General features: G+C 52.8%; 1 protein-coding gene across 2 annotated transcripts; it reads right to left on the bottom strand.

The window, feature by feature from the left end:
- Nucleotides 1-499: 499 nt before the first annotated feature.
- On the bottom strand, nt 500-10,458 carry EMX2 (empty spiracles homeobox 2). 2 transcript variants are annotated; one of them, XM_077349894.1, is made up of 3 exons: nt 9,858-10,458; nt 6,858-7,042; nt 500-1,924 (listed from the first exon to the last, which is right to left on the bottom strand). In XM_077349894.1, the coding sequence occupies exons 1-3, from the start codon at nt 10,252-10,254 to the stop codon at nt 1,757-1,759; spliced, it is 750 nt and encodes a 249-aa protein (XP_077206009.1). In that variant the 5' UTR covers nt 10,255-10,458; the 3' UTR covers nt 500-1,756. The 2 variants fall into 2 exon arrangements, with proteins under 2 accessions (XP_077206009.1, XP_077206010.1); XM_077349895.1 differs by lacking the exon at nt 6,858-7,042.
- Nucleotides 10,459-10,499: the final 41 nt, after the last annotated feature.

Here is a 10,499-nt window from a genome sequence, read left to right as displayed (position 1 = left end):
TTCCTCTTGGGCTTAATTTCGAGATTGGCAGCCTTACTTCGATTTCAACCGGAAATGTCTACCGCACTCAACGGGACTTGGATTGGAAAGGTGCTTGTCCTTCAACTGGTCCCCAAGGGCCAAACGCACAGGACCAGGTGGCATGACTTCTGTCGTTTCATTCTCATTTAGATCTCCCACAGATCGAAGCCACCGCTTCTGCCAAGGCCCAGCCGCAAACCCACGTTTGCCACCCTCTGCAAGGAAGGGCAGCCACGCTCCTGTCTCCAAAGAGCAGAACTTGTATCATAAAACACACCTGCTTGCCAAACCCTGTTTAGGCCTACACTTTAAAAGTGCATGCTTCGATGGCAGGATGGCAGGAAGGCGCCGATTAGGCCTGGGGAAAATGACAGGTGATCCTCCCGGGCTAAAATTTCACCCCCCCCCCATCAGAGGTCATGCCAGCCCCATGCCAGAGGGACAGGGGATGGGATGGGTGGAACGTTGCTTAAAATCCTTAGGCCATAATGATAAATCTTTATTGACAAAATATTGACATTGAGATACTTCTTGGAAGTATATAGTGTGTTAGAATTCTAACAAATTAAAACACAAAACACAAAAATATTTACATTCTGGTAAAGAAGACATTAAGGAAACCTTTGTCAAATTTTTTTAGTAGCTCTATTATCTGGAATATCACAATCAGTGCTTGAAATTTGTTGTCCCCCCCCCCCCATGAGAACGGCCGGGATTGCGGTCCTTGCCAAAAAAGAGATCTTCAAGATCCCTGATCCTTCTGAGATCCTGCCTGGGAAGAGCAGGGGGGAGGGGGGAAGCAAGTCCCGAAACGTTAGGATGAGGACTAGTCTCTTTCAATGCCTCTCTCTCTTTGCAGCAAAGTGATCAGGGTTCCCGCCCCCACCCTAACCCAGTCCCTTCCCCTCAAAGGCTCTCCATTTGGGGAAGCAACAAATATCTGGATATAGACTTTTGTCACCGCTACTTCATTGAATGTTCACAACCACGTTGACGCCAGAAGTTATCATTAAAAGGTTTACAGACTGCACAGTTTCTCATCAAATAAATTTAAAAAGCACACCGAACCTGTCTCAGAGAAGAAACTCGGGGGTGAGGTGGAGAGGGAGGAATTCGACTTATCCCTGCCTGCCTTTAGCAATCTGGGTGTTCTTTTAAATTTTTTTTAAACCTCCCCCCTTCTTCCCCCTTCCACAAGTTCTTTCAAAAAGCATGCAGTTCAAGTTTCTGAAACAGGTGTGTAGATTTTGGCTGGGGGTGGGACTTTCTCTCCTAACGAGGAGAGAAAATGAGAACAAATCTGAGTCGGAATAAATCCCCTTTATGAGATACAAAATGTCCTGTTCAGGTAGTCTGTGTGAATGCGGGTGTGTGCCTGCCAGTGTCCTTTCTCTCCCCCCCCCTTCCTTTTAAAATTCGGAGTGAATTGATTTTGAGCCTGTCAGTCATCTCCTCCCTGTGGCTTGGCCTTGATTGACAGATCCCCCTCCCTCCCCCCTTCCCTCCCCCCTCATGTACCAGCGCTGGACCCGCAAGGCTGCCTTCGGGCTGGCCCTCTCGCCAGGAGAGCCGAGCCGGGTCTGTCCCTCGCCCTGCCACGCCACTCACTTTCCGGGGGGAGGGGCGCCAGGAGCCCGGGGACTCTTGTGGTCGTCGGCGGGGAAAGTCTCGAAGCGCCACCCGCTTGCGGGTCGGCCTGCTGCTGCTGCTGCTCGCGGGTCGCCAAGGACAGGGCTTAATCGTCGGACGTGACGTCGATCTCTTCCGGGCTGGCCTGCTTGGTGGCAATTCTCCACCGGTTAATGTGATGAGTCCCCTTTTTCTTCTGTTGCGAGTCCGAGCCTTCTTCTTCCAGCTTCTGCCGCTTGAACTTTGTCCGTCGGTTCTGAAACCAAACTTTTACCTGGAAGGGTGGGGAGAGGCTGCTGTTAGCCCCACGCAGGCATGCCCAGGATAGGTCCCGGCCCCGCATCCCACCCCCAACAGACAGCTTGAGCGTTTGTAAGGGGGCCCTTTGTGGGGGAGGCGGTGATCTATAAGCGGCCTCAGCCCAGAGGTCGCTTCCTGAGGTGGGATTGGGTCATCCCCCCCCCCCATAGGATGTGTTCTGCAAGGCATCTGGATTGCAGGGAGAAAGAGAGGCGCAAAGAAACCTCACGAAGAAGTGCCTATGCTGGGCATCTACCCAGGCCTCCTGTTTTTACCGTGGCTGCAATCCTTAAAAAGCTGACGTGATGAAAGTCAGCAGAGCCCAATCTTATGCCTACTTAATGCGGAGAGTAAATCACAATGGAGGCTTCAGAACCTTTAAAAGTGAAAGTACAGGATATCAGCACGTGGAAATAAATGGGATACTTTTTTGCGCAGGGTTGCGGGGGGGGGGGTGTCCGAGATATTTAGAGGTGGTTATTGATCATGAACTTCCCTTCTTTCCAATCTATACCTTTGCATACATTCACTTGGAAGCTTACTGTCAAGTTTCCCTTCTTCCCAGTCTATTCCTTTGCACACATTCACTTTGGTTACTTTCAAGTAGCCCGACCATGCTTACTCAAGAGTTGCCCCAGAGTTCAATACTTTCACGTGCAACATAGAACAGAAGTCTTAGAATCACATTCTTTGAGCGGTGTGTGTGTGAGAGAGAGAGAGGAGGGCGGGAGAGAGAAAGAGAATGAGAGGGAGGGAGGACAAACTTGAGTTCATGGTAATTAGGTTTAGGATGGCCTGCACGCTCATGTGGAAGCAAATTCTATAAAAATCAATGAGATTTCCAGTTCTCTGGGGAAACAATACCAAGATCAAAGACTGCCTCATTGACTTTAGGGGGGGGGGTCCTAACTGCCTGGCTAGTCTCCGGCTCAGTTAAATCACAGTTAACTTGGCGTTTAAGGCTAATTCTCAATTTTAAGCACGGTCCTTGAAAACATGCCCCCATTGATTTCCGCTTATGATCTACGGCAAACGCTCGGCTCTAATCAGTGGCCCGAGATTCCATATGAAATCAATGCAGTCCAATGTAAATGCAAGCACCTAGTTCTGGATCCATGTGTTTAAACACAAGCATCTAGCCTCAGAGCCACTGTGAACTGGGGGGGGGGGGAGCAGATTTTAAAATTTCAAACACGTGAAAACTGGTGGGGATTTTACTCTGCAACCTGGCAGCCATGCCCCCATATAGAAGTGACAGACACATCCCGTTTACTCTAGAGTAGTCCTATTAACGTCGGCACCTGTGTCTGAGAGGAAATGGCTGTGCCTCTAGCCAGTTTTGGAAAGTACCCAGTCCTAAACACCCAAGTCCTGTTGAATCCCATTGAACTCACTCCCAGGGAAGTCCGCTTAGCATCGCGGCTTTTCCTCCTGATCTTGGACGCCTTTTCTTGAGACTCCTTCTCCATTATACCCCATCGGGATATAGGACTATTCTCCTACAGGGACGCAAGGTATCACCGTTTCAGGATGTCCATGTACACCTTGGGATGTCTTTTGAAAGAAAGAGGCTGAAACCCACCCCCACCCCCACCCCCTCCAAAAGCCCAGGCATATTGTATGTGTGGTTTGTCTATGTCTCACACAGGATTATTCTGGGGCAAACATGTCCACACAATTAATATGTATAATCAGGCGTGACAACATGTACTGCCTGTATTCCACCATGAAAGTGAATAGGCACAAGTGCCTGGAGGTTCTATAGGCTCCGTGGTCATGCTGTCGCCCTGCATCTCATGCACGTCTCAAGCGTTTGTGCCACTCTGTTCCTTCACAGCTGTAGCAGTCTGTTCACTAGCGTTGAATCCCATGTAGTGTCTTGTGCCAGCAGGCGTACATAGCTATCTTTCCCTACCTCTCTGACTTTTGTGCTAATTATAACCTATGAGGGGAGGGGGGTGGGGGGGAAACCACTGGCTTCCGCATATATATGAGGAGCCCTGTTATGTATTCTAGACATCCATTTCACTTTTCCCTATCTGTCCCATATCGGTCATGCTTATTCTTTAAAATAAAAGCAACCACCCCAGAATCCAAACATTGCATATTTAATTCCGATTCATTTCCACAGGACCGATGCAATGTAATTTGGCGTCTGGATTGTTGGTATTCCAGCTACAAAATGGTTAGTCCACACTCAAGCCTTCTGAATCGATTTTTTAAAGATGCTTAAACAATTCAGAAGGGTGAGGGGGAGTCCGAAACTTCCCTAAAGAGCTCTTCTGAGTCCAGTTTAACTTAAAAAAATGTTTTTCAGGGTGCAGGAAGGAGCCATTCATACTTAATTAAAATAATCAAAGACTAAAAAGCGCTCTAAAATGGTCCGTGTGTGTTTGGGGGGGGGGGGAGTTCATTCCGTTAATTAAGTAGCAGGTTCGAATTCTGCCTGCTGTCAACTTTTCTGTACCCCGCACCTCTTTCTTACCAAAGGAATCCGAAAGGACATTTTCCCAGTGAAGGTTTGGGGACGGTGGCCCGACAATTCCAAACCGGGAAAATCTTCAAGTGCTTTCCGCCAGTGAAAGGGAGAAGTAGTAGTCCCGGTGGATTTGCTTTAGGTCGCCTAAATCTGAATTAAACATCACCAGCTGACCCTGTCAGTCATTTAATTACAGATCTTATTGATCCCGAAATTATCTCCAAAGAGAGACCCCCGCGCACACACTCCTTGTTGTGACCAAAGGAAAATACGATTTTTTTAAAAAGCAGGTTCTGCTCTGATTCGGCCTGAAAATGCCTGATAAAGGCCTTGCACCGAAAAGGGGAGGGGAGGGGGTTGCAAATCCGAAAACGGGACTGGTTTAATCAGCTCCTTTAACCCGCTTCGCTGCCTCTTCAGAAGCCGTTCGCTGCCAAACGCCCCTTTCCCCCCATCTCCACGGCATTTTCATATTCACCCCCAGTCGCCCATTTAAAGCGCTGAGCAGGGAACAAGGGGGGAGTTTAATTCGCTTTTCAGCTTGCTAATTGAGGGGGAGGATGGTTCACTTCTCCCCGCCGATCTCCAAAGGGGAGCCAGGGGCCTGACACCGCCACAATAGACCCCGACCAGCTTCGGAATCAAAACGGCACAAAGACCACCTTAAATAGTGCTTTTGCCGGTGGAAATCGGCCTGTGACCAGCCCCTTGTTCCGCCAACCTCATCAAAGCAGCGATCCATTGACTGGGTTTTTGTTCGGGGAGACATTTAAAACAAAAGGCCCAACCTCTTTCATGCGCCCCCCTCCCCCCACCCCAAAGAAGGGCAGGGAATGAGGGGGGCTTGGGGGGAAAGTGTTACAACTTAATCCGGCCGAGGAACGTTACTGTTTACTGGGAACTTTGAACTAAGCCGTGCCTACCGCCCCACCCCACCCCCCAAAAGACAGAGCCGCGTCCTGAAGCGGCCCATCCCTAAGTCCTCTGCAGCTTCCTGGAAACAGACCCGTGCGTTTACAGACATTTGAAAATCGGGAGATGCGAGCAAGAAGCCCCAAGAAGAACAACAATCTTAAAATCTACAGCCAAACCAACCATCTGGTTCTAAACTGGCGGGGCCCGCAGACAGCAGCTGGACAACCGAGTATACGTCGCTTGAAGACAAATTTGATTCATCCCGCTCTCTCTCTCTCGCTCTCTCTCTCATACACACGCAGGCACACTCTTCAAGAGTAGACACCAGGCACACTCTCTCCCCTCTGGACAATCGTCAAGCGAGGCCATTCTCCCCCCCCCCCCCTTTGCCTTCCTCACCATGTTTTTTGATGCAGCCCCTCCCTTCTCCACTTCCTCATCCTTATCATTGTATCCCACCAGCGCGATTTGCTGGGGGTCAGTGGGACACACGGCGTTTGCCATCCACAGAACTTCCCAGAGAGCAAGAGTTTGCGCTCTTCTCGGAAGTAATACAAGCAAACTGATTCCCCCAGTCAAACCGGATTAAAGGCGGTTTCTAGTCTGATGCCATACTTCTCGAGCAGTCGGGGACTCCGCGTTCAGAGAGGCACATTTAGACTACCCCCCCCCCCCGCACGAAACTTGACTGCAGCTTTGGAAAGGCTTTTGCTGAGGAAGCCTCGGAGCTCCCGCCCAAGCAAGTACAGCGCTGAGCAGGCTGTGGGAAAAGACTTCAGGCCAGCCACTTGGTCTATGGATGGGGCGAGGGATGGACCTGTGTGTAGACTGAGAGGGAGAGGATACAAATCTCTCTCTAAAAAAAAAAAGGGGGGGGGGACCTCCCGGCTTTCCTGCTTGGATTCCGGCCGCCGTCCCTTTCCCTTTCCCCGCCTGCGGTGCGGGTGCCCAGCAAAAGCCGTCCCAGCGGCCCCTTCCTTTGCCAGGCGGGATTGGGCCTCATGTAAAAGCAAAGAGCTCTTTTCCTCGTCCCCTTTCGAAACGGGCGGCCGACACAGTTCAGAAACAGACCGAAATCACTTCATGGCTAAAAAGCAGCCTTTTCTTTTGGAACACATCAAATAAAAACAGAGCTTGTCGTTAGCACCCAAAATGAAAACAAAATTCAAATCCGGCTGGTTTTCCTTGCCTCTGTCTTTGGCCCGCGCGAAAGCAGCCCTCTGCAGGGGGCGGGGGGGGAGATGCCGCACTTTGAGGTGCCCTGACTGGAGGGACAGAGATCGCCCAGATTGGAGGGCAGACTCTTGGGGGAGGAAGGGCATGGGGGGAGGGAGGGATCTTTTTAAATCGACTGGCAGGGCTGTGGCTCAGATACTTTGGGGCCTTTCCTTCGAGAGGCCAGCCTTTGGGGCGAGGGGCTTTGGGAAATGAAGCCACCTGAGGGAGGTCCCCACTTGGAGTTCCTCCACACAGAGGGCCCGCGGAGCCCCACACCCTCCCCGGCTGGCCTTACCTGAGTTTCGGTGAGGCTGAGGCTGTGCGCCAGCTGCTTCCTCTCGGCCCCGACGACGTAGTGATTCTTCTCGAAGGCGTGCTCCAGCCGCAGCAGCTGCGACGGGGAGAAGGCGGTGCGGATCCGCTTCGGTTTCCTGGCCAGTGCATTGTGCAAGAGGAAGCTCTCCGGACTGGTTTCGTTGCCTGGATGGCGGGACGGAAGACATAGACACGAGCGTCAGGGCCTCTGCCAAGGGGGGGTGGAGGGTAAAGGGACTTCCCCGCTGGACCTGACCACTGCTTAGGCACCTTAAACTGGGGGATCAGACCCAGAGAGTTCGACGGGGGACTTTGTTTCTCCCGAGAGGCAGGGGGGAAAGCAAGTACAAAAACAAAACCAATAAGGTTTATTTCGCATAAAGTCGTCCCGGTAAAAGAAAGAGCCACATTCCTTTTCAATTGCTACCAGTGTGTGTAAATACGGTTGTGTAAGGGTGTAAAATTAAGTTTAGGGGTGCACTGAATGAAGCTGGCCCCAGATTACTTGAAGGGGGGGCACCTTTCAATAACGAAAGCAATGCATTAATTCACCAGGAACCCGGGCAGCTTAATCCCCTCCCTATTGAGCCGGGCACACCGGGGAATCGGCCCCAGTTGCGGAGAGGAGGGCTGAGGCCCGTGGCTTTGGCACAAGACAACCCTCCCGATCTACTGCTAGCTTCCCTCCCTCCCCCCCCCCCTCCCGCCATGCCATGCACTACCCGGGCCCTACTCTTGCGAGGAGACCAAAACGAACCAGCTAGAATACGGAAAAAATAATAACACCACCAACGCAAGACTGTGGCTACTTTGCAATTGAAGCTATGCTTGGAGTGGCAGCAATGTCGAAAGAAAGAAAGAAAGAAAGAAAGAAAGAAAGAAAGAAAGAAAGAAAGAAAGAAAGAAAGAAAGAAAGAAAGAAAGAAAGAAAGAAAGAAAGAAAGAAAGAAAGAAAGAAAGAGTTTGTGGACCAGAAGGAAGCCTTCTCCAATAAATTGGAGTTTGAACTTGAGAGAGAGACTCTCCAAGTCATGCACACACCAACAGCGAGAGAGAGCCCTCCGCGGCTCTGATCATTCCTCAATGACGGAGACGTTGCAGTCAGGAGGACCTTCCAAACGTGCCTCTTCTCCACCACTAGTCCCCTCCCCCCCTCCCAATTCCCCAGAATCGCTCTGCCTATTTTCGTGCTCTAGTTCTTCCTCCGGGAAGCTGCTATTTCGATCCTGCATGGCTAAGTGCAGCACACAGAGCCCTTCTTCGCTGCCGGTGCCCTCCAACAAGCGGCGCTTGGCAGGGAGCAACCGAGAGAACGAAACCCGTCATTTCCCACCGAGAGCCCGATTAGGATCATAACAACGCCGACAATCGCCAGTCACCCGCCGCCCCTGCCTCCTTTCTTGGAAAGCTTTCCCAGGGTCCGAAGGGAAAGAAACGAAGAGGAGCGACAGTGCGGGTGAGGGGCACAGGGCATGTGGTTCTTGAAACGTTTAATAATAATAAAAATAGGAGGAGAAGAAGAAGGAAGGCTCCCCTCGACTTTTAAATGCTGGCGACCGAAACATCCAGGCGTTTCTCTCTCGGTCGCTCTAGTACACACACGGAAGGACAAATGTTCTCCGATTGATTGGCAGGGAGGAGATCCCCTGGATGGATCGCCGCTGCCGGCCGGCCGTATTTTTCTCTCATCCTTCAAACGGCTGCGTAGCCTTTGGCCTCCCAAAGGCAGTGAGTGAGTGAGTAAAGGCGCCTTCGCCAAATTGCTTCCTGTCCCACCTGTGCTGGAAGAGGGCGAGCGGTCAACGCGCCGGCGCCACCGCGGTTAGTTCCTCTCTTCCTGGGCTCTTTCGCCCGTTTCATGGACGGAGAAAGTGAAACGGAGAAAGTGTTTCTTTTTGGGGGGAGGGATCCTCGTTCCCCTTAAGAAATTGTTTCCAAAATATTTCCAATGTTTTTCTGGAGATCTTCCAGACCTGGGGGTGGGTGGGGAGGAAGAACATGAGGAGGGATCGCACCTCGGACCATCATCTGCCTAGCGATCCCAGCAGCCAATTCCGTCCTCTCCAATGCGATTGCTCCGCAGTCACTCCCACTGATCCGAAAGAGGACCTCCACTTTCGAATCTTACATCAAACGAATGCCCAAGTTTCCCCCCTCCGTAGCAGAGCGTGCCAAAAATGTAATATTTTTTTAAACGGAAAATGTTAGCGTGCCCTTCAGTCTCCTGGCCTGAGCTAATTCATATCTGCCCTGGGAGTGTAGGGATCTTGGCTTGTACATTTCTCCCAGTCTAGAAAAAATTAAACTCCAAACGGTTGTGGAGATTTTAAAGACGAAACTCACCCGAGAGACTTAATGTTGTTTTAATTAGGGCAAAAAAAATTGCAGCAAAACCAAGCCATCCGTACCTCTGCCCTCCCCGAGGGGGGCAGCGCTTTAAAAATTATTTGTTTGTTTGAACTGTCCCCAGCAAGAGATTTGGCTGCCAGTTGCCTGAAGTGGGCTGGCGCTGACATCCCGGTGAACCCGCCGTCGGGACAGAGGACTTGGCTTCCTCGCAAGGGAAGACCTGGAATTCAGCGGCTCCGAATGCCAGTTAGTGGCCGGAGGAGCAGGGGGATGACAACGCGAATGATCCAAAACCTTTCAAACAAGAACTTTGTCCACGCACACCCTTCCTCCTACTGAGAGGAGTGAACACATGGGGAACCCTCCCCCCCACACACACACACATAAGACAAGCTAAGATTCCCTTACTCAGGAGTAGCTCTGTCGATTGAGACCAGGGCGGACTCTGTGGAGGTAAGAGGCTTGGCCAGCGTGTGAAGACAGCTGCCCCCTCCCTCCACGCCCTGTCTCACTGCCATTTCCGACCCCCCCTCCCTCCCTCCACAAAATGGCTTTTCTGGGGTTGGGTCCCCAAAGGGGGGAGGGGAGTTCGGCTGCCCAAACGTGAAGCTTCCCGCCGCCGCGGCCTTACCTTGGAAGCGGTGGCCCAGGTAGCGGTAGCGGTGGATGAGCCAGGGGTAGAAGGTGGAGGGGTCCCTTTGTTGCGAGGCGAAGAGCGGGTGTGGGGAGTGGGCGGCGGGCAGCGGGTGGGCGGCCAGGGCATGGGGCGGGGGCACGGGGTGGACGGGCACGGCGGCCGGGTTGGGCGGGTGCGAGACAGCCTCAGCGAAGACCAAGTCCGGGTTGGAGTAGACCCCGCGGCCGCCGGCGTGGAAGCCGTTGAGGAAGGGGTTCATGGGGTTGGAGTTGGCGTAGCTGAGCGCCGCCGGCCGGATGGGCTCCTCGGCACGGGAGGCGGGCAAGGCAGGGCTGTCCTTGGCCACCAGCGACTCGATGGTGAAGCAGCGCTTCGGGGCGGGCTGGAACATCCTGGCGGTCGGCGCCCGCCCGGCCCGGCCGCTGCAACTTGTCCGCTGCCTTCTCCTCGGGGTCCGCCGGCAGGCACAGCCGAGGCGCTCCGCCCGCCACGATCCGCGGGGCAGAGCCGGGCCGGGGGGTGAGCGGCGGCAGCAGGCGAGCTGGCCGGCCACATAAAGGGCCCCGCGCCTGAGAAGGAGGCACGCTCCGCAGCAGCAGCAGCCCCGCACGGCGCCTTGGCCGCCGCTTCTGCTGC

This window comes from Paroedura picta, chromosome 8 (genome assembly GCF_049243985.1).
Source record: "Paroedura picta isolate Pp20150507F chromosome 8, Ppicta_v3.0, whole genome shotgun sequence".
NCBI lineage: Eukaryota > Metazoa > Chordata > Lepidosauria > Squamata > Gekkonidae > Paroedura > Paroedura picta.
The sequence above is the reverse complement of the archived record's forward strand: the minus strand, read 5'-3'. Positions and strand labels throughout refer to the sequence as shown.

Coding starts and splice junctions, on each gene's coding strand:
- EMX2 (XM_077349894.1), bottom strand. CDS start 10,254: ATGTTCCAGCCCGCCCCGAAGCGCTGCTTCACCATCGAGTCGCTGGTG. Junction 7,043..9,857: donor CCTGGGCCACCGCTTCCAAG/GTAAGGCCGCGG, acceptor CCCGCCATCCAG/GCAACGAAACCAGTCCGGAG. Junction 1,925..6,857: donor TCAGCCTCACCGAAACTCAG/GTAAGGCCAGCC, acceptor CCACCCTTCCAG/GTAAAAGTTTGGTTTCAGAA.